Below are 24889 nucleotides of genomic sequence, written 5' to 3'. Positions count from 1 at the left end.
CTCATTCATCAAAAGCTTGTACTCAAACATATGACTGTAAGTTAAAAATAATAGTTGAGATTGAACTGTATTTCCATTTCTATCAAAATTCAGGAGCTCCATAGTTCAATTAGATTTTAATTGGTCGCCTTAAGGTGGTTTATATTGTAAGGTAAAATATTAGAAAGAAACTCAAACAACCACACAGACCCCTATAAATAAGCACTTGGTGATGGTAGGAAGGAAAATCTCGATTTGAACAAAAATGTCCTACAAAACCAGGCTCAGGGAGGCATTTGGGGAAGGGGAAAGAGTAAAGAGCAAATGAGTTCATTAAGATATGACGTGGTAGGATTATTCGAGATGTGAGGAAAAACATGTTTGTAAGCAAAATTCAATTCTGACTTTAACAGGGAGCAAAAGAAGAAAAGCTAATATGGGAAACATATGGTTCCCCTTTCCAGTTCCAGTTAGTATTTTTGCTGCAGTGTTCTGGATCTCCTGAAGGTGTTAATACAAGACAATGATGGCGTGAGTCAAATGGAACAAAAGTCCGCTCCTGTATTGATGAGGTAAACGGCTGCCAACATGCCAACACACACACACAAAGATCATGGGCAGGCAACCATCTTCTCACTCGTGGCTGCAAAGCCTATAATGTCTGATCATCCAGCAAATAGCAGAAAAGGGGCCAAAACTGCACTTGCAGCTGGCTCATTTATGATTAATGCCATGAAAAGAAAGCCCCAAAGTTTCCACTACACTTTCAAGGTGTCATCCTTTAAGACTCTGATGACTTGGGGACAAAGATTTGACATGTCCACTGTAATCATTAAGGACAATTACAGGATTCAGTATATAACATTTTAAAGCCTTGAAGATAAAAAGCTTGTTATTTAAATAACTGAAGACTCTGAGGAACATTTGATTGAATTCACACATTTTCCGTGGAGAGAAAATGTGGTTTTAAAGTCTTTGAAACAGAGAAACAAGAAAAAAATAAACTTTTACAAAGTGGAATGAAGTAATCAGTGTTCTTCTCTGCTCACCGACAGTAAGTGTACTAACAGGATTTCTTTGAAATGGAAAATATATACACTGCACTTCCAGAGGAATTTCACAAAGAATGAGGAAAAGAAGATTTAAAACCCTGAAACCATATATTACAAGGAACAAAAGAATTAGGAAAACAGGAGCAACAAATAATCTTCATGCTGTTGTTTACATTTGAATATCTGTGACAGCTAAAACATCTAGCAAGGCTTTATTGGCACAAATCCCATTAGACAACGGCAATAACAGCAGCGGCAATATATCATAATGAGAAGCACACTTGCATTTGAAGAATGTGTCGACTTTGGCTTTATCCAAATTTACACATGAAATGAATGACCCAAAGCCATTTAGCCACTAAAACTATCATCCCAATGATACCCCAAAGCTTTTAAACTCTCTACATGCCATAAATTTTAATCAACCAGTCTCTCCCTCTCTCTCTTTCTAAGTTTTTGACAAAAAGTGCAATTCCTTTCTGTAAAGTGTTTAATTCGCCTTGGCACCATCCATGCAGCAGGAAGTTCCGAGCAGAAACCTTTACATTACAGAAGCACTGATGAGACACTGCAGTCAAGACTGATCAGGCTCTTTGAGTGTAATTGGATGCAGGTGGGCTGAAGAGTGCCGTTTAATTTTCAAGCGTGGTGTATCAGACTGTAGCACGCTGAAAGACACCTACAGAGGTTGTAATATTAGAAATACATGTTAAAGCATGTATGTTGTTTAGCTTCAGCAATATCCTAGTTATGTGTATGTGTGTGTATGTATGCTGAGATTTAACTGAAAGGTAAAAGATAATTGTTTGCCTTCTCAAATAAATATTATCAAGCAAACTGGTGACATATGCAGGTGGCATGGCCGGTTTGAATGAACTATATGCGATTGATGTTTTTTTGGGCATGTTAGGCTGATTGGGAACCAACTTAGCAATCCTCTGGACGTATTCCACAACTGGTACGAGAGTAACTGCTCAAGGTTTTTGGTTTCCCTTTAGTAAAATCTTTGGCAAACAGTGCCCTGCAACAAAAACCTCATTGTGATTGCTTTGGTTGCTAGAGTTGCCACAGTTGCATGGAAGATGCTGACTTGTCTGCAAGCACTCAAATAGCCCCAAACAGCAACGATGCTTGACACAAACAAGATCCAGTTGCCTTCTAGGTAAAAGCTGTTTTACCACTAAAAGAACAACTTTTACTTTGAAGGTGAACAGTCTGTTTCCTGTTTGTGCTACATTTGTCACAGTTTCTCAACAGTCATAGTAGCACTGTATGCTACTTGGTAACCACTGAAATTGGTCACAATGGGATCACAGGCCAATCACTGGGCCTATGTAAACGGGGCTTAGCAGTTCATTTTAGAATGAATGCCACAACCACGTGCAGCAGACTGGGAACTACTTATTTTCTAAAAAATAAAATAATAATTTAAAAAATTTAAAAAAAATCCTAAAAGTGAAGCAAACTCAGAAGTGGCAGAAACTGAATTCCTCTTAAGGCCACTGATTCCAAAGCAAGTGAATCCTCAGACTGCCATGGTATAATGTCTACGTTTACAGCATTAAACAGCATTTACAGATTTGGAAAAACAGATTTGGTCTTGGATATTTTCCCTCTTCATATGAACTCTGAGATGAATGGCTATCTTCATTAAGTTGGCTCTCTTTGCTGTGTTTGTGCTGTTGAAGACTTTTGGAGTATTTTTTACAGATTTTCTGACTAATATCATGGCTGCAAGGTGCAGACCACCCAAGATGTTTATGTTTGGTGAGTACAATTACAGGGTTTGGCTTTTTTTAGACTGTTGCTTAACCTTGATTAGCTGGTATGTGGGATTGTGTATTGCACCTGTACAGTTTATAAACTCATCTTGTTGCCCTAGCTCACTTGTGTTAGCTGATAAATTACGACTCAGCCTTTTTTATTCATATCACAGAGGTAAAAACACAAAATATTAAAGATTCAAAAATACAGACAGTGTGTTAGATCAATTTTTATGATGTCTATGAAAATGCCTAATTTTCTATCAGAATTATGATGAAAATAAATGGTGATTTATTTTTAATATAAATTCTTCTAAGGCTCAAAGGTGCGTTCCCTTTGATCGTGAGCAGGTAGCTTCCTGCTTGGCTGTCAGTGTAATGCAGTTTTCTGTTGTCTAAAAAAGAATATGGCTCACTGTGCTTATTTGTGCTAATTTTGCATTTCTAGCACTAATTTGCAAGAATTTGTCTTGATCTCGATCTGATGCAGATCTCCCTCTTTAAATGGGACTACACAACATTTTTATTATTATTCCATCCATATTTTTCCCGTGATCTTCCTCGCTCCACCCTCTTAACAAAACAAAAAACTCATGCTGAAATAAATTAAAACTTCCAATCCTGACTTCACCATCCACTGGGTGATGTCACGTTGGCTTTGTCCATCTTTTGTTTACAGTTATTTACAGCTATGTTACATCTGAAAAAAGTTTAGTTTTATCACTCAATATATTGGCTCTTTGCAGTAGGGAATAATTTGAACATTCAGCAATATGATTGAACTGATTGGTAACAACTGACTTAAAATTTCAGCCTCAAAAAGATGAGCATCTTGGACCACTTTGAGCATTTTGGAGCCACATTTTGTTGTAGCATTTAAACCAGCGATCTCAATAAGGCATCTGTAAGAAACTGCTGTATCTTAAAGCCTTTAAAGTCCATTTATTTAAAACATAAATGTAACATTTTAAACATTATACCATGTTAGTAAATGGAGATATTTAGAGATGCATATTTTTTAGCACTGCTGTAGAAGATACGTTTGCCTTGACCTTGTTGAATTCATGTGAGTTGTTTGTGAAGCAGTACATAATGGCTTTTAATGCGAGAGTCCACAGAAAACATTTAAAGTACCTATAATTTGGTCACAACACATCAAAAAATATTTTGAGGAACATCCAGCTCGTACATTCAATGTTGGCGAAGCCCCATTTGTTGAAATCACAAATGTGTTTTATTTGTCCACAGCTTCCAGCATGAATGGTGTGAATGATCGGACTCAATAGGAGCGCGTTGGAAAGGTGAGACCTGCATTATTCTGCCAAACCTTCACACTGCACCCTGACATCCTCTAATGTTCACGCACAATGCCAGCTGAAACATTTTCCATTATTCAGAAATCCTGCGTTAAATGTGAGGACGGAGATCATTTCTGATCTGATGTTTTCGCTTTAAAATGAAAACAGACAAGACAATTTTATTTTTAATGTCGTCCCTATTCCTGTTAAAACTCTAAATCTATTTCTTTCACCTGTACTTTAATTTCACTTGCTGACTCCAAATCTGAAAACAGTTTTTGTCTAGTACGTCCCTTTTTTTTAGTTATGATGTTCCAAGTAGTAGACAATTACAATGACTGGACATAAAGAGCAATGGCGTTCAGAAATTAAAAAATAAGTTTGATCTCCAGACAAGTGAAGCCAAAATATTAAAGAAGCCCTTTTTGCTGATCCTGTGAACCGATGCTTGACTGAATCAGCAGCACAGGGAGCATTAGTGCAGGTTGTCCAAAAATTTTCCTGGCAGTCACAGAGCACACAGTTATGCTGAGCTTTAACATGCTGAAGACATATCCGCTAATGAGTGCCAGAATTTCACTTTTTACATTCTGCACTCAGCTTTTTTTCCACCAGATCTGTCAGTTTCATGTCAGTGATGAGCATGGGAAAAGAACAAGATATAAAAGGGATGGAAAAATTATATTTAATCCAAGCATGATGGGTGACTACTGTTGAGTGTTACAAAGAGAGACAGATGCACAGTGCTAGTGCCTCAAACATTTTTAAGCATGCGGTTTTATTTTGAGCATAATATGTTATGTTTTAAAACCCTAGCTTTAGACTTAATGTTAAATGGCCTGTATTTGTATAGCGCTTTACTAGTCCCTAAGGACCCCAAAGCGCTTTACACAACCAGTCATCCACACATTCACACACTGGTGATGGTAAGCTACATTGTAGTCACAGCCACCCTGGGGCGCACTGACAGAGGCGAGGCTGCTGGACACTGGCGCCATCGGGGCCCTCTAACCACCACCAGTAGGCAACGAGTGAAGTGTCTTGCCCAAGGACACAACGACCGAGACTGACCAAGCTGGGGCTCGAACCGGCAGCCTTCCGATTACAAGGCGAACTCCCAACTCTTGAGCCACGATCGCCCCAATGTTAGAAATGTCATAGGTTTGCGCGTAGACTCATTGCACTCTTTGTTTGGTGGTGCTAAATTTTTCCTTCAGAAGTCGCTTCATTTTTCATGGCAAGGTTTCAACAAGATGCTCTAAACGTGCTTTACAGATTTTGGTCTATAATGACATCATAGCATCACACTGTTGCTTCAGATTTGTTGGCTGCACGTCCGTGATGTGGATTTCTCGTTCTAACATATCCAAAGACCAAAGCTGCTCTGTGGGATTCAGAGCTGGTGACTGTGGAGGCCGTTGGAGTACAATTAACTCATTTTCATGTTCAAGAAACTTGTTGAGAGAATTTGAAGTCTGTGACATGAAGAGCATTATCCTGCTCGATTCAATTCAATTTTATTGATATAATGCGAAATCACAACAACAGTTGCCTCATGGCGCTTGATAATGTAAGGTAAACACCCTACAATAATACAATGAAACCCCAACAAGCAGATGATCCCCTATGAGCAAGCACTTTGGTGACGTTTTTTGTAAACAGAAGGAAACCTCTGGCAGAACTAGGCTCAGGGTCCAAAGTGTGCTGAGAAAAGATCCCTCACAGCATTACCACCCCCAGCTTGAACATTTGTTTGGCTAATTAGATATTTGCATTAACAGGCAGGTGAAGAGGAGTGCCTAATGAAGTGCCTGGTGAATGCATTTGATTACACAAAAAGGTTCTAGTTAAATTATGTCCTCATAATCATCAGTTTTACTCGTGACCATAAATACAGAGGTTCATAGCACTGGACATTTCAGTCCCGACCAAAAGTGGCAAACCAACCAACCAACTGATGAATCTGACAGGGAAGCAGAACATTGTTCTCAAACAGAGAAGGAAGCAAGTATTTTCAAAGCTTTGCCTCAAAGCTCTACTACAGAACAAAATGATTTATCTCTGATGTCCCTGTAGTGGGTTTGAGTTCTGACCAGTACCTAAAATCAGAGTTATTTTAGGTGAAGTAAATTCCATTCTTCAACCACCATGGTAGACTTAAGTATGGAGATAAACAAAGAGAAACTAAAACATCTTGTGGGATTCTAGTCACAAAGATTTGTTTTGACAAAGGGTTTGACAGTTTTCATCGCAGCAGCCTGTGGCCTCGCAGCAGCTCGGTGTGCGTGTGTGAGAGCGTTTCCACAAGCCTGGCTGCAGGAGGATGGCACAGATTAAGTACTGCTGGTTTTCACAGACAATGCAAAGCGTAGCTGTTAACACAACACTTTTGAAATTTACATACAATGAGTGCAGTGACTGAAACAGCTGGATTTAAATACGCACACACACACACACACTTCTGCTCTGGCCCAGTTTAATTCTTCTCATTGCTTGAGCTAACTAAATTCCTCGTACCGTTATTTCCCCGCTGGAGTTTTGCCCTCAGCAGCTCTGCGACAATGCATCCACATCCCCCAGATCCTGTGTCATGCTAGGCTTACAAACACTTGTGTCGCATGCAGAGCCTCTAGCTTGGCTCTACCAGCTGTCACGATACGTAAACAGTCTTTATAATTCAGATGCTCTCTACTCTGCTTAGACAAACATGAAAGTTAACTGTAGCGCTTAGAGAAAACAAGACCTCTCTCTGATGTTTTCTCTGTAGAAAAAAATTGTTTCTGTGCCAATCCTCTTGTGTTGGAATGATAAATGTTTAATTCTCTGTAGCCAAGCCATGGTTGTATAGTACATTACAAGAAACATGGCAGGAATACAAGGGGAACATCACTTTGCACAGAAAAAAACCTTGTTCTGATCTGAAATCTCAGCGCACAAAAGGCTCTGTCACAGTTTCAAAAACAGACTCTAAAGATTTGAATGATTCAACTGTTTCTTTTTTTTAATTTTATTTCAGGCACATTTGTTTTGGCCTAAGCATTATTCAGCCCTGTATCTCAGGAATTTTAATTTTTTTGAATGATTCACAAGACACAGGGGGAAAAAGTGTGACTGTTATGTAACAAGATGGAGGATAGTTAAATATATTAAACCGGCTGAACCAGATCACTATTTAATAAAAGTCTACAGAGGAAATGCTAGCTGTCCTTTAATTCACTTTATATGTAAATAATAGCTGTAAATCTTTCAGTGTGACGAGAAAAATGATCAGTTGTCAGCACACACATATTTTTACGGTTGAAGTGTCTGCTTTACCCTCCCCAGGCCTGGCTATCATGACCCTGGGTCTGACTTTAGGTTTTCTTTAACTTTTGAGGGTTTTTTTCAGATCTCCATAATTTTATTTATTGATCTTCATTTCTTCTTGAGCATTTTTGGAACTTTTAGTTTATCATATAATTTAGTCTCAACTTTACAGTTTTATTTGTTTACTGCAGTGTCTTCTGTCTCACCTCCCTGTGTCAATTTCTCTTTAACTTTATTCTTGAGTCTATTTTTCCCTGCGTATGTAATCTCACTTCCTCTTCTATTTTGGCAGTTACTTGCCTCTGTTGTCTTGTGCTTTACTTCACCTCCTGTCTTGATTGTTTGCACCTGTGTCTTGTTTTCCCCAGCAATGTCCACTTTCATTGATTTTCCCTTCTTGCTGTAGATCACTATCTTTCCCTGAGTCTCTAAATCCACATTTATTGGTAACTTGAACAAAATTCTGTTCCACATACAAATTTTGATGACCGTTAAGTTGAACATGACACATGAAACAAATGCAAACAGAGAACGTGACATCACATTTTCATCCAAAGAATTCGGATTTATAATGAACCTTTTTAGAAAACAGATCTCAATAATCGCAGTAAGTGTGACAACGTGCATGCAAAGTTTTGTTCAGATTACCCCACCTGTTAAGGCAGGGATACATTACATAGGTATACATACATATGCCACAATAATTACAATACACATTTTCTGTAATTGCAAAGCATGAAAAAAAAAAAAAATTCTGAAGCCAGTATACAACCTGTCTATTAATGTTCTTATTTAGGACATGATAGTAAATACACACACACACACACAAATACACACACACACACACACACACACACACACACACACATATATATATATATATATATATATATATATATATATATATAAAATTAGGGGTGCAACGATACTCGTATCGATATTGAACCGTTCGATACAGTGCTTTCGGTTCGGTACGCATATGTATCGAACAATACAAAATTTGTAATTTATTTTATCAACTTTCCTTCTGACGATGCTGTCTGTGTTGAGCGCTCAGTGGATCTGCGCTCGACAGTGCAGCCTAGGCGGAGTAGTCGAACGCAGATTCACTCAGCGCAGGGCAAGCTAGCAAGACAGAAGTTAAGCTCTCCTGGCAACATGGCAAATTGAACCTCCCCCACCCTCATTCAGATCTGGCGTTTGGAATTATTTTGGTTTTCATGTGACGTATGACCCTGAAGGTAAGCGCGTCATGGACTAAAGTAAAACAGTATGTCGGATGTGCCACACAATGCTCAATTACATGGGTGGGAACTAGTGTGTTAGCGCAGTTAGCTCGTTAACGTGTTGGCCGTCTAGCCCCACGCAGGGGTAGCTCGTTAACGGAGATTTGCCGTGTTGTGGCTTTAACGTCATTTCAACGAGATTAACGCTGACAGCACTAGTGGGAACACAACGAATATGACTGCACATTTACGCCGACATCATCCTAGTGCAAAGACAAGTGGAAGCAGACAAAAACAACAAGCACACCCATATGGAAAAGAAATAGTAAAAACATACATGATTTACTCATGAAAGTGGCCACTTTCTCATTACTTTCTTTTTTTTTTTTAGTATGTATACAAAACATACAAGTTTCATTATATAATTTTTCAAGGGATCTTATATGTGTTTTCACTCTTGTATGCTTTTCATACAAGTTTCACACAAGACAGATAAAAACTTTATAAGATTTATATATATCTTTTCCATATGGGCACATGCTACAAACTTTATCCGAGTCATTTAGACAGCCGTTAGCACATGATTCTCCTTATGGGGACCTATATGTTTAATATACTGCTGAGAATATAGCCCAGAAGAAGCGGATAGTATAGCTTTTATTTTGGAAAGAGCCATTTCTCTGTAATAAACTCTCTTTTTCAAAGATGAGTGATTCCTCAATCAGATACAGGGCTTGCAATATCGCTAGCCTGACGTCCCGGGGCTAGCGATTTTTCCAGTCGGGCTACCAAAATCTATCTCTGCCCTGCCCGTCGGGCTATTGTAGGAAGGAAAAATATATGTCAATGCTTTTGCATTCTTTCGGAAATGTAGCTGGGTAATTATGTCATTGGCATCGGTGAGCCACTGTCAATATGTGACATATTGAAATCGTGTTTGAATTTGCGCTTGTTTTTTTGCTTTCACTTTGCAATCGCACGAACTGTGTATAGAGAGCGACAGCACTGATTGGTGAGTGATGATAATTTGTGCACCAATTCCTCTGACATCGTCTTATTAATCGTTAGCTTACTATGCAAACATGACAAGTGAAATCTCCCGCAGCAAGCTTAAACATGTGAGAGGTTGATCGCGCAGAGAATCGCTGACCGTTATGTGTGTGTGTGTGTAAAAGCAGCAGGATATATATTTTAGTTCTGCTGAGCCAAATAAGACAGGTCAGGGTGAAGAATCTTATCTGGTGCGCGTCTTTTATTTTGACAGCGAATGCGCACATGCGGACCACTTATGTGCACCCGTGTAAATAACATAATGTTCTGCCGGGTGTGTTGTTGGTTTTCTCTCGATTTCTGAGTCGACAAGCGCCTTTGTTACTGGGACCAGTCATTTTAAGAAAGGCCCCCATTAGAACCCATGAGAAATGCAAGAAATGCATTATTGCTCAGTCTGCAATATCTTTCCCAGAACAAACACCAATTGCAAATAACATACTAAAAATAAACCTGAAAATCTGTTTAGAACAGCGTACTATGTTGCAAAGAGTGAACTAACACTGGCAAAATTTAGCAGTCTTTGCAAACTTCAAAAAGCAAATGGCCTCGATCTTGGTTCCACTTGCCTCTTACCCGTGACTTCAGTGGAAATTTCAAATTCAGGATCTGACACAGACTGATTCATGTCCTACACAGTTCTTACAAGTTCATAGAAATTTCTGTTCAATTAGAACCAAGTATTTGAGTTAATGTTGTAATTTGTTTTTCAACAATTTTTTAATTAATGTTTTGTTTCCTTTACAATATTATACTTTAATGTATAATATTGTAAAGGAAACAAAACAAGAAACAAAACATCAATCAAAAAATTGCTCTCTTTTTTTATTCGGGCTACTTAAATTTATTTTGGGCTACCAAAAACTGAAGAGTCCCTGCCCGAAGGGCTGCCAGGGATTTTGAAATTTTGCGAGCCCTGAGATATATTTCTTTTTTTTATTTTATTTTTTGTTTCAGCAACATTAAATTTAAAAACTGTACTTTTGAGTTAAAATATATATTTATAATTTTAATAAATGACAAATTAAAAAGGCATGAACATTTTTTTTTGTATCGAAAAAATATCGAACTGTGACACCAAAGTATCGAACTGAACCGTGAATTTTGTGTATCGTTGCACCCCCAATATATATATATATATATATATATATATATATATATATATAAATTAGTGAAGAAATCTGTCTTGCTTCAATTGAACCTTTCATGTTTAACTGGTTGTAACATTATCTTAAACAACTGGAAGAGTTTAACTTTGTTTTTTGTTTTGTTTTTCTATCATTATACAAATGCACAAGGCATAATAAATCTTTCCTATTCTGTCACCCTCCTGAACACAGCCATTGCATTACATTTAAAATGAAGTATCTCAAAGTTTTTCCACCCAGCATAATTAAAGAGGCTTGAGGGACTTCACAGAGAGGTGTACAAATGGAGGAGAACACGATGGACCACAGTGACTATCTGATAAGTTTCGGTGCATGTTTAGCACTTTGGAGAGCTCTGAACACATTCCTGCACTCTGCATTTAAATGAAGTCATCAAAGATAAGCAGCACCATTAGCGACGGTTGTTAATCGTACTTTGATTACACTGGAAGGGTTCGTCTAATTCTTTGAAGCACCACGAACAACCTTGAGCCTCACTGCTGGAATTTCAAGGACATCTTTTTTTCACAAGACAAACTCTTCAACAACACGCCACCGGCTTAATTACCGACTAATTAAAGGAACCCATGTAGTCCAGATTTTAGAAGCTCTACAGTCAGATAGCTGCAGGAAGTCTAAAAAAAAAAAAAGGAAATGACTAATTAACTAAGTTATTATTATTTATCTGTAATATCCACAACTCCTGAACGGACTGCCATGAAACCTTATAAAGACATTAATGAGCTTCAATCTGGGACAGGAGTTAACCAAATTATTTGTGGGGTACCCCTTTTTTAAATATTGATTATATACTTTAGCCCACACTTTAACTATATATATAGTTAAAGTGTTAGTATTTTGCTCAAATGTGTCAGACATGTTTTGTATGTCACTGAAAATTATTTGGAATTCCTCAAAAGTTCTTTAAAACAAAGAAGCTCTTTGTATCATTAGGGGTTTTGGAAATCAAAAGGAAACTGACGGGGACATCAAACACAAAATATGTTACGTTAAAATTAAATTAATTCATGGAGCAAAACTTTGAGGTGTGGCTAATTATGTATTAACACAGAAAAAGGAACGACATGCTGACTGTTTAAAGAAAAAACTTGCTAGTGATTCTGTTTAAAACAAGAGCCGTGCACGTATTGGATCACTCACTCATACTTTCCTAACCTTTCTTACAGTGTGGAACTGTCTTGCCTCGACCTTTAAAACAATTAATTTAATTATTTTATCACAAAAACACAGATTACTAGTAATCATTCCAGCTGAGGGGTGCGCTATGAAGATTAATGAGATACTGAGCTATGTTGAGCTTGAAGAGTTTTCTGTGCCATGTCTAAATAACCGTGGTAACTTATGCCGACCCTGTGACCTAGGGCCCAGGTTGGAAGTGCCACGTTTTCACAGATTTTTTTATTTCCAGTGTGTTTTAAGTGCAATACATATTCTCTACTATATTTGTTACATGTTCAGCCAATTCACAGTAACACCAACTGTGCAATTGGCGAAAATGTATGAATGTCTTCTGCTTACTCCTAATAGTGCTAAAAGTCTCTCTTACACTACTGGAGCTGAAGCTAACAGAGCTCAGAAAAAAATCTATTTTGAAAATCCATCAGTGGCATTTGTAAGGAATTTATTGCCAACAATATTCCAAACTAAAGTCTTATCCCCGTCTCCTTTCCTAGGCTACCGGAAACTTACGAATCCGAACATGCGGAGTAACACTGGATCTTTTAATGTGCAGCTATAATGTTAGGAATAAATAGCACTGAGTAGTAAAACATAACAGGAGATTATAGTTATTTTTCTGCTCAGCTTGCTTGTGATGATTATGAATTCACAAGATTAATGATCTTCTCTCTCGTTTTATTTGCAGCCCCAGTGTTGCATTCGTTTCTTTATCACTAGTTCCTCTGATAATGCCTCTGATTTGAGTAGATGGTGCTCAGTTGATTAATTTGTGCAGAAGAGAAGTCAAGGGATGCATCAAGCACCTCCTTTTCCTTTTTATGTGAGTGACACAGAGCCTGAAGCAGAAAGAAGTTAAGAAAGAAAGTTGATAACCAATAATATGACACCTACCACCCACAGCTCGTGACCATTGGTGAGGGTAGGGACATAGATCAACCGGTTTTACACTCAACTCTCTCTTCATCATTATGGACCGTCTGTCAATCGTCTGTCGATCTCCCGCTCCCGTCTCCTGTCACTCGTGAACAAGACCCTGAGATACTTAAACACCTCTATTTGGGGCAGGAACTCATCCCTGCTCTGGAGTGGGCGCTCCACCCTTTTCCAGCTGAGGACCAGGGCCTCAGATTTGGAGGTGCTGATTCTCATTCCCACCACTTCACATTCGGCTGCGAACCATTCCAGTCCAAGCTGGAGGCCATCACCTGATGAACCCAACAGAACTACATCATCTGCAAAAGCAGCAATGAGATTCTGAGACAATCCAAGTGGAAGCCTTCCACCACCTGGCTACACCTAGAAATTCTGTCCATTAAATGAATGATGAATGACTGATGACAATTATGAACAGTATCATGACAAAGGGCAGCCATTACCCACCAGAAACAAGTCTGACTTATTGCCAGCAATGCAGACCAAGGATGAAGAGCTGGTCCAGTGCTCCATGACCAGGACAAAAACTGCATTGTTCTGAGGTTCAACTAACAGACGGACTCTCTTTTCCAGTACCCTGGTATAGACTTTCCCAAGGAGGCTGAAGAGTGTGATCCCCCTATAGTTGGAACACACCCTCTGGTCCCCCTTTCTTAAAGATGGGAACCACCACTTTGATCTGCCAATCCAAAGGTACCACCCCTGATCTCCATGCAACGTTGTAGAGGCATGTCAACCAAGACAGCCCTACAACATCTAGAGCCTTCAGGAACTCAGAGCGAACCTCATCCACCCCAGGGGCCCTGCCACCAAGGAGTTGTTTAACTGCCTCAGTGACCTCACCCCCGCAGATAGACGAGTTGATTTAAGGAGGTCCTCGAAGTACTCCTTCCACCTTCGGCAATGGAGGTGCTGAACATGGTCCATTCTGACTTAATGTCCCTAGTCTCCCTCAGAATGCCATTGAAGCTCTGTCGGAGGTGTGAGTTGAAGATCTTGTGAACTAGGGCCTCTGCCAGGCGTTCCCAGCACACCCTCACAATATGTTTAGATGCACCAGGTCTGTCCAGCATCCTCCCCTGCCACCTGATCCAACTCACTACCAGGTGGTGATCAGTTGACAGCTCAGCCCCTCTCTTCGCCCAAGTGTCCAGAATATATGGCCGCAGGTCTGATGACACAATTACAAAATCGATCATTGACCTACAGCCTAGGGTGTCCTGGCATCACGTACACTTATTGAAACCCCTATGTTCAAACATGGTGTTCATTATGGACAAACTGTGGTTTGCACAGAAGTCCAGTAACAAAACACAGCTCGGGTTCACATCCAGGAGGCCGTTCCTCCCAATCACATACATCCAGGTCTCACTGCCGTTGCCCACATCTGTTGAGTGTTGAAGTCTCCCAGTAGGACAACATGAGTCCCCAGGTGGTGCACCCTCAAGCAGCCCGCCCAGGGACTCCAAGAAGGCCAGGTACTCTGAACCGTCATTTGGTGCATAAGCACAGACGACAGTCAGGACTCGTTCCCCAACCCGAAGGCGCAGAGAACAAACCCTCTCATCCACCAGGAGAAACCACAACTTACAGGCAATAAGCTGAGGTATACTAGGGTACCCACCCCAGCACGCCGCCTCTATTAATGTTATTTACAAATCAGTAGCTATTATCTATCACCTACTCTAACATAATGTTTGTGTAATCAAAGTGAACATCTGTAATGCTACCCTTATGTGATTTTTACTGCACTACGAACTTTAAGTAATTTTAAAAGAACAAAGAAAACAAATTAAATATATACAAAACACAATACTATTCCCTTAAAAGTAAATAATGCTCAAAGCGAGCTGCTTTGGCAGAGGTGTGCTTCTGGTGTGCTTTTTGTTGATTTTCTTTTTTTTATTTACACAAATAATGTTTATATCTAAACAAAAGTTATTTCCAGACTGTGACTAAAAGTTATTTCTCAAATCCAGGAGATCAAATTACAAAGAGGTAATTTCACAGTGCAAAAAAGGTTTTAAAAAGCAAAAGAGGGGTTTTAGAAGATTTATGGCTTTATTGCTGGTCTTTTTGTTTTCCAAAAGAAAGAATATTAATATTTTAAAGTGTGAATGATTTTGGGTGTCATGGTTATTTCTTTTTGCTTTTTTTCAGGGGGGAGGGTAGATGACTTTTAATTATAGAAATTAAGGTCAGATATATACAAGAACTACTTGTAAGCCTGTTGAGTCAGATACACGGTCTGTGGACTTTATACTTTTTACTGCTTGCACAGTCTGCGTAATGTGTAAATAAATAAACTAAACCAAGAAAATGATAGCACGGCTGAGCTTTTTCCTTTTCTCTTCATTAGTTATTGTAGTTAAAAACTACAACCACTTCCTAAAATACAGCAGAGCAATCACCTACAAATTTAGTATACATACAAAAAAATTTGTGCAGTTAATCAAATGATACCATCTTCTTCTTAAGAATGAAAATGTCATTGATTCCTCCCATCAGCACCATACCTACAACAATGCTATGCGAGTCAACGCACTCGGAGTCTAATTGTATTCACAAAGCTGCCATATGCACTGCTCTGACAATGCCTGGGGCGCTCTCACTTTTTGGTGCAATTGCATTTGTACGCACTGGTGAGATCAGCTGAGGCTTTTGTCGCTGTCTGTTCACTCAATGCAGCCGGGCAGATGGATTGACATGAAAACATTAACTCTGTGTTCTCGTGGCAGATGTTGTGCACTGCTCACAACAAGAAGATTTCAACCACCCCAAGTGTTTGACCCAAGCCGCAGACTGCATGCCAGCTATTGACGATTTCACTCTTTTCTGTCAGGGGAGTTTGAAACTTGAAAGTGTCTCTCATCTTATGGACTGCTAATAAGTCCACTCCCTTGGAAGAAGAAAGGAGCTCCTAGTGTTAAACTAAACTCAAAGAAAAAGGACATGAGCGATGCATCGGACAGATCTACTAGTCACTGAAGCTTCATCAGCAATAGTCTCAGTGGAAGAGTGGATATCAAGACGCAAAGAACAATGAGAAACAAGGAGAAAAAGGTCAGGAGCAAGTATTTAGTATTAGTATTTAGTATTTATTTATTTATTGTCATTGTCAAGAACAATGAAATTGCACTAAGAGTTTGCAGCAATCTGTGAAAAACTGTGGAGGCTCTGTCGGGGCTGGGGAGCTTGTTAAAATGGATCCAATCATGAACCCCGTAAGTGCCATCAAATTTTTATCCACCATGTAATACCATCTGGAAAGCATCGACTGACAATGGCTTCATTTTTCAACATGACACTACCAATGCAGTAAATGCATACCTGGATAGAAAAAGACGGACAATAGAGCACCATCAGTCATGGACGACTTCAACATTATTGAAGCAGTGTCGGATCATCTTGACAGAGAACGGAACAAAAGGACATCCAACATGCAAAGAAGAGCTTTGAATGTCCTTCATGAAGCCTGGAGAACTGTTACTGAAGACTACTTAAAGAAATTACAATAAAACTGAATAAGAGTTTAGGCTGTGTTGTCAAATACAGATGATCATACCAAAATGACTTTGAAGCTCATTAAAACTGTACAAACTCTGGTTTTGTCTCTTATACTGTATTTCTATGGATGTTTGTACAGTAAATTTAACTCACTTCACATGTTCCTGTTAAAGTATAAAGAAAGGTAGCTCAAGAGTTTGACACTGTATATCTGTGCAGGTCTGCTTTTTGTTTCTTCTCTCAGGTTGTTTTCACTTCTTGATTACTTTCATCTGTGTCTTGCTCTCCTGTGTCTCATCATTAACTATAGAGTTTATCCACTCCTGTCTCCTGTCTCTATTTCTTTGTGGGTGTTAGCTTGTCATGTTACATTACTTATGTAATGTGTTTATGCTGTGTTTTTTTCCTGTGGATATTTTTGGACAATATGTGGCTATTTTTGATTCTACTTCAGTCTGATTAATTAGACTGAATCTGTATCCTGCATTCGGGGTCCTCTCTACTCATTACTGTAAGTTTACATGTTAATTAGTCCTCAGGTCATTCTGTAGGTTTGTGTGGATGTGAGAGTGAAAATTTCATCTCTATGGAAGAAAAATAGAAAAATATTTGCACAAAATAATTTTTGATAAAAACTATTTTTACATGCTTCCCAAGTTGAGTATATTCTGATCCTGTTTATATGGCAGTAAATTAACACTTTATGTGGGCTCTGCTGTTTCTAAGCTACAAGAAACGCTAAATTGTCAGTATATTAAAAAAAAAAAAAAAGAATTCGTGGACAGGTGATGTGCCTGGCAGCTTTGACTTAACGGATTAAATGGTCATCATGGTTTAGCTGAGATTTCAAAGGAATACCCATGTCACCTTTTAGAGGGGGAAAAAAGTAATAAGAAATGAAAGGAGCGACGTCAAGGAGAAGAGCTCTGCATAAGCACAGAACGAGGCATTCAAGCGCCAAAGCCTGTTGCTGTCATCCACAGATAAGAGCACACGAAACACACACACACACAAGATGCTCTCTGCCCCATCTGCTCCCCCTCGGGGGATTATCGTCACCTCCAACCGAAAATCAGTTTGTCGCAGTCACATCAGTCTCCTTGGCTACGACTCGCTGTCCATTTTAACAAGCCCTTAAGGTCTCAGTGACACTGAGACAGTTTAGCTGAGGATTTAAATAAATTAAGCCTCTCTTCTTTGATATATATTTTTTATTTATTTATTTTTTAAATGGAAAAAGGAGAAGCGCCGTTAGATCCTGTTGGTCTGCAGCTCTGTAGAGTGAAGCATTACAGAAGATTGTTCGATCCTGGAAAAATGTTTAATTTTCACATGACTTAAAAAGACAGCAGCAGTGAAAGAGAGAAATGTGAAATAAAATATAAACAAGGTGAGAACAGGTCAAATTTAAGGTGCCCTTTTCACAGTTTTCACTTTACTTGTGAGAAGATGTGGTGTATGGAGCCGTCTCAGCATCTTAATGAGTGAGGAACCTGATGTTCCCTCCTTTCCTGCACTTGTCACAGTTCAGTTATTGTTGAGAGGCTGAGGGATTTGGTGCAGAACATGGTGTGGGTGTGCCTGTTGTGGTGAAAAAAATCTGTTTGTGCCGTCACTTTGGGATCTGCCTTCCTTCTGGGGAAAACCAAGTTCTTATAGCATAGCTCATTACATCTGGAGAGCAGACTGCAGGCTCATAGTTAGAGTTAAGCGTCTGGGAAAGATGAATACATGTGTGCTTCTGTTACTGTCTAATACAAAAAACAACATGAAAGCATTAACACAAAGTATTAATTCAGTACTTTGTGTTAACTGAGACACAATAGGGATTAAACAGAAGTTTTTGTGCATCATATCAAAGAGACCTGAAAAAAACTGCATATCAGAGCGATACGTGGTGCGATGCCTGGTGCGATGCCTGGTGCGTCACCACGTGCATTGCAGGCTGAACAATGCTTCAAGCTAAATATTGAAGAGATGCTACAACAGGCTGCTGCCGATCATCGAAATGATGACATCCGTATCTGGTACCATACAGACGCGAGCCTATTTAGTCCGTTGTGATGGCAGGCCAACACAGTGATGGCAAGGTTTACCCCTTCTGGTCTGCTTCCAAGTTTGTTGTGCCTGGAAAAATTCCAGAAGGATTTATCCAGGAGTCATACTAACAAGTCTGAGAATGAAGCAGCAGCTCTGGATACACTGTCTTTGCACTTATATGAATTTGAGTGTAATCCCATTCTTAATACGTAGGGTTTAATACGATTTTAACCCATCTTTGGCAGCTATAACAGCTTCACCTGTTCTGGGAAGGTTTTCTACAAGGTTTAGGAGTGCGTTTATGGGAATTTGGCTCATTTGTGAGGTCAGACAGTGATGTTGGAGAACATCACAACAACAAGAAGGTCTGGCTCACAGTCTACTTCATTTCAGAGTTGTGCTAACCCAGATTTGTCCATTGGATTGGCAGATGGAAAAGTGTTATTCATCACTCCTGAGAGTGTAGTGGTGATGTGCTTTACACTGATGTATCCGACGCTTTGCACCTCACTTCGTGATGTAAGGCTGGGATGCAGCTGCTCGGACATGGAAACTATGAAGTTCTCTACACACTTTTCTTAAGCTATTCTGAAGGCATCATGACTGACCTCACTCTGTGATTTTTACGTGGCCTACCACTTCATGGATGAGTTGCCGTCATTCCCAATCATTTCCACTTGGTTATAATGGCACTAACAGTTGACTATGGAATCTTTAGTACCAAGGAGATATTCCGACTGGACTTGATGCACAGGTGGCATCCTATCACAAGCCCACACTGGAGTTCACTGAGCTCCTGAGAGTGACCCATTCCTTCAAAAATGTTTGTAGAAGCAGTCTGCATGCTTAGTTGCTTGATCTTAAATACCTGTGGCCATGGGAGTGATTGATACATCTTAATTCAATGATTTGGATCGGTGAATGAATACTCCTTGAAATGTAGAACATCTCAGAATAGAATATCTATTTCTGAGTCTGAACCTGTTGAGGAAAAGGTTTTCAGCCACATTCATCTGCAACCTTATTGTTTCGGCTTCCCAGACATGCCATGAGGGAGGGAACCTACAGTGATGGTAATTCGAAGGGTTTGCTTTCCAGCTCAGCTCTCTTCAGTACAAAGTTTGGAAAAAATGCCCGCACTAGTTCACTGGTCCCATCAACAGGCTCTCAAAATACTCGATCACCCTTGCTTCACGCTAACCCACAAAGAGCAGTGCACCATTGTACTTGAGTGTTAGCCACCTAACACTGAGGGTTACATTCCAGGGACGCCAATGGAGCCAAAACAGAGTGAATCTCATCCCTACCCGTCCTTTTTCACTGCAGAGCTTTTTGTGTACCTCAGCAACGTCTGTCAGGAGATGAGGTGAGGCCACCCCTATATCTTCAAACTGCCTTCGAGACTGAGGACGTGCTCATCCGGTTCAGGAGCACCTCAAAGAGCTCTTTCCACAATATTCCAGTAAGGCTCAGCAGTTCTCGTCTCTGACCAAAAGCTGGCCTGAGGCTGAGCCAAGTCTGCTTTTCTTATTTCCTGCTCCTGATTCACCAGACAGTTTGCTAGGAGCCATCTGAAAGTCCTTCTCACTGAACTCTTCCCAAGCTTGAGATTTTGGTTCTGCCACAGCAGACGCGACAGCCCTTCTGACCTTTTTTTGGTACCCAACGGCCCTTTAATAGTTATCTATTCCAGCTGACCATTAGGTGTTGATCAGCTGACAGCTCTGTTATCCCTACTGCGTCTTGTCTCCTTAATGGCAAATAATTGTCCTTGAACTTTCTATCATTATTATTGTTATTATTATTTTATAGTATTGTTCTGTTTATTTTTATCCTCCTGCTGCTAAACTAATTTCCCCTTGTGGGACAATAAAGAAATTGAATTGAATTGAAATTGAATTGTTCCTCTCTTCAAGAGTGAAGAGTGTCTTGGCAAATACATCAACAACACAGATCAGTGACCTTTCGGTTAAGATTATCCTGGATCAAGTAAATTAATGCGTGACATTAATTTGTGTCTTTTCTTTTCCAGTCGACACTGTTCAGATTTCTCCAGTCTCTGGATGGGACACCCCCCAGGATCCCACCCAGAGACTGCAACAAGCACGGGTATTCTGAACTGCTGTTTGGTGGATAAGCACAGACGTGATCCTCAAGTTTGGCCAGAAGCTTGTTAGTGTTGGCTTCATGTTTCTGGTCCAAAAGGTACATCCAGCCTTTATACACAGTCAGTATTCAAACCCGTGAGAAGAGCAAAGAAAAAATTGATTAAAACTTCACATTATTAATGGAAAGCTTTTTGGTGGAAATATTTTTAGCTTATGTAATATCCTGCTGCTTGCAGTAATCGGATGATTTAGGATTGTTTCCAGCATCTCAAGATAAAAAATGTTGGTAATTCTTAAAATCTGCACCCACCTAAACAGCCAGTACTATAACTTCTGGTTTGCTGAGACCAGAATTATTGACCTTTATACATTATATATGCATGAATGATGTTAAATCTCTGTTTGATATTTCCTTATTTAGGTGAATTTTATGGTGCAAGGCGATTAAAGATTTGTCCAGATGTTTCCACCTTTTGAAAAATATCTTTACTTTGTGTGTTTTTCATTGTGATTACAAAATAAAAGAATGACAAGAGCAGAAAACAAATGAGATCTTAGCAAGAGCATCTAAATTGTACCATGTGTTCTTTCTTTTTCTTTTCTTTTTTTTGGTCATGTCTCAGATGATTTGACAGTTAATTGGAAGAACAACAATCAGACAAACTTGCTAGCCTGCTGTGCACCCCGCTTTAGTCTCTGATCAGCTAACCTAGTGGAGCAGAGCATCTCGGGGCTTTACTCGTTTCTCTGTAAATCTGAGCCATGTTGAAGAAGACTGAAGTGGCGAACAGCTGGATTATACAAACAACGGGGAGAGGAGGGCTCATTAAACCGCAAGTCATTTGTACTTGTGGTTTTGGTTATTTAAGATGATCCAACTTTCTGCCTTTCACTGCTGCCTGCATGTGTGATTAAATTAAGGTCTAATGTCTCGTCACATTGCACCATGTTGTGATTTTAATTAAAAGTCCTCCAATTAAAGGTAAAAAATGTCCTGATCACTGTTAAACTGCAGATCATCAAATACAGCAGCAGTTGGGCTATAACAAAACAATTTATGATGCTATTTTGTGAAATGTCATATTTAATTTCTCATCACTTTAAAATGAGGCTCCGAGGCGAGGGTGTCTCATTTGGTTAAACGTCTGTTGTCTCGACTCCTCTCTCCTCGTGTCCCTCCCTCACCTCCTGGTCACCTCAATTCCTCCTGACATGTCTGGTGGGAGGGGCTAAGAAAGGGGAGGACAGGAGCTGAGGATATGTGGTGTGGGAGAACTGAGAAAGGAAAGCCTCTTTCAGGGCTGTGAGAGTGAAATCAAAATATTTAATACATCTGATAAACCATAATCACGGTTAGTTAGCTAAAACTAAACTATAACTCAGTGTGGGAAATTGTTTTAACTGAAACATACATAAGCTTGGTTTTTTTTGGGTTTTTTTAATTGAAATAATATCGTGCATAAAAAAATATACAGGAAAACATTTTTCGTTTGTCAGGCTGGTGTTGTTATGAGTTCCAGGGATGATTAGGGTTTTTCCAGTTTTCATTATTTTTGCACTGTAGTTTTGCATTGTGTATTCGTGATATTTGATTTTGTTGTTGCTTTCTGTTATTTCTTAGTGTTTACCTGTCTTGGTCTTTCCTTTAACTGATTCAAGTTCGTGTTAGGGTATTTCATGGCTTCAATTCGGTGCAGCAAAAATGTTTTCTATCAGTGGTCAGCGGGATGTTGCTCAGGGGAGCAGGAAGGTTTGCATGTTCGAGCTCAAGCAGCAGGAACACTGAGCAGTGTTACATCAAAAGACACGAATCAACCTTGGGATCTTTAAGCGTGGAGACTTTCTAAGTTCACTCGCGCTGACGGAAAACCCACCTTATGAGAACAGACACCCCCACATCCTCACAGTTCTTGTAGACGTGCCCCCACGTGTCCTGGACGATCTCCCTCTCGGTGTCGGACAGCGGCTCCGCGCGCTCCGGACGGTCCTCGCACTCCACCTCTCCTCTCTGCACTCCCAGCAGCTGCGGAGGTGGCGAGGGTGGCGGCGGAGACTCCCGGCGCGACATCCTCCTGCGGCGCAGCAGCCCGGAGGCTCCCAGCAGCGCCCGGGGGAGGTAGGGAGCGAGGGAGGGGGGGAGGGAGACGGAGAGCTGAGACCCCACGGCGGGAACTTGGAGGAGAGACGGGATGAGAAGAGAAGTAGAGAAGAAGAGGAGGAGAGCGGGAGGAGAGAGGAGGCAGACGGCACTCAGAGCCAAGAAAAGGAAAGGGAAAATGAAGCTCCACTGCCACCCACCGAGCTCTCTCACTCCAAACTCTCACTCGCTTGTACTCCCTCTAACTAAAAACTTCTTTCTCACACTGTTCTGCTCTCTCTCCCCTCCTCATCCTTCCCCCTTTTCCCTCCCTCTCTCTCCCTCTCCCGGTGAGGGAGATGCTTGTCGGTGATGCTGATGTTGTTTTCCCGTCACTTCTCCTTTGCTTCTCTCTGATCCACTCGCTCTGGGTGGAGGAGATGAGGCGTGCTGAGGCTGTGTTGTGAGGACCTGATGGAATGAGAGCAGGGTGGGGAGACGACAGGAGAAAGAAACAGAGGGGTGGAGAGACCAGGAGAAAGGAGGGGGATGAAAGAGGAGGCGAGAGAGAGAGGAGCACATATCTTAGTGCATATGTGGACACATGCAAAGAGTGAGGACTCATTTCTGTCTACATGGTATATTTTCTTCTACATGCCATCAAAACATGTAAATATGTGATTATTAGAGGCAGCAGTGCAACGTTAGCGCAGCAGAGAAACCTTTGCTCTGCATGAGTCTGTGTGGGACTAACAGGATCCCAGTGTCTCAGCATCTCTCAATGATTTAAAGCCAACAACTTTATTCTTTTGTCACTCTTTGCACAGTGCTGTCTTTTAGAGAATAAACGGTGCTAATGAATGAACACAATCTCCTCAGCAACAAACAGAAAAGCCCCTTTATTAGATACAACTTGCTAGTACTGGGGTGGACCCCTTTTGCCTTCAGAGCCACTGCTTCATGGCTGAAGCTGCTTCATTCATCAAAGTGCTGGAAGCATTCCTCAGACATTTTTGGTCCATGTTCACGTGATAGCGTCATAGATTTATCAGCTGCATGGTGTGAATCTTAAAACAATGTTCAGGTAGGCTGTGGTATTTTAATAATGCTGAACTGTCACCTAGTGTTGTCTTCTGCTGCTGCATCTTACCTGATTCGACGTGTTGTGTCTTTAGAGATGCTCTTTCTCGTGAATTGATTGTAAGGAGTGGTTATTTGAGTTACTTTTACCTCTGGATCTGCTCAAAGCAAATCTATCCATGCTCCTCTGACCTCTGATGTCAACAAGGTGCTTTTACCAGCTCACTGGATATTTTTTCTTTATCTGAAAGTTCTCTGTAATCCCTAGAGATGGTTGTGCAGGAATATCCCAGCAGATCTGTGAAGTACCAAGACTAGGCCAATTACATCGTGTTCAAATTCACTCAAATCCCCTTTCTTCACCATTCTAATGCTACAGGTTAAATGCATTGAGTTGATGCAATATGATTGACTGATTACACATTTATGTAATCAACGCCTATTCAATGAGTAGTTGAATAGGTGTACCTAATAAAGTGTCCAGTGCAAGTTTTTCACTTGGGAGCTGGTGGAAAAACCAAAAGCAGAGAAAAAGAGAGCAATGTTGGGAATTCTCAATTGTTGCTAAATGTCTGATGCTTGTATATAAAACTGCTCACTGATGCTCTGTCATTTTAATGCCTGGTAATTCATCCACTTGGGGCCTTTTTAACCTGGAGCTGGTAGAAAAAATATGAGCAAAAGACATTTCCATTCTGAAACCAGTTAATTAATAACAGTCTTAAAAACCCAGACAGCCTGGCGTTCATATACATCACACCTAAATAACCAGTCTGTCAGCATGCAGGGTGGGGTTAACTTGCCAGATCTGACATTTATCTTTTACATTTTTAACATGGAGCTGTGCAAAAAGCACCATGAGTGTGCAGGGTTGTACAGTGAGCATGTGCAATCCTGCACAGCTTCCTTGTATAAAGCTTGATTTTGCCCATGTGAGAATAAGACAAATAACAGTGCTGTGTCTTTTTCCTGCCCACTCTATGCAGAAAGCCTGACCTAAACCAAGTGATGTCTTTCCAATGAGGATGCATTTGAAGCGACTTCAAAAAATGTCAGTCTGATTCTCCCAACATTATCTAGAGGTCATGTGTGAAAATGGCATTAGAGTAGTTTTACGAGCTC

The 24889-nt window shown here is 40.2% G+C and overlaps 1 protein-coding gene across 1 annotated transcript in view; it reads right to left on the bottom strand.

Annotated features, from left to right (window-relative positions):
• The window catches only part of cygb2 (cytoglobin 2), a 31059-nt gene extending 7920 nt beyond the window's left edge, over window positions 1-23139 (bottom strand). Inside the window, exon 1 of the mRNA XM_085277303.1 lies at window positions 22485-23139. Within this exon, the coding sequence (XP_085133429.1) occupies window positions 22485-22678 (194 nt within the window). The 5' untranslated portion in view covers window positions 22679-23139. The remainder of the gene's footprint in view (window positions 1-22484) is intronic.
• Window positions 23140-24889: the final 1750 nt, after the last annotated feature.

The sequence above is a fragment of the Mchenga conophoros genome, linkage group LG6, assembly GCF_057382185.1.
Source record: "Mchenga conophoros isolate Kocher_MC1m ecotype Shallow Benthic linkage group LG6, M_conophoros_male_GT1.1, whole genome shotgun sequence".
NCBI classification, from domain to species: domain Eukaryota; kingdom Metazoa; phylum Chordata; class Actinopteri; order Cichliformes; family Cichlidae; genus Mchenga; species Mchenga conophoros.
This window is presented reverse-complemented; position numbering and strand designations above follow the sequence as displayed.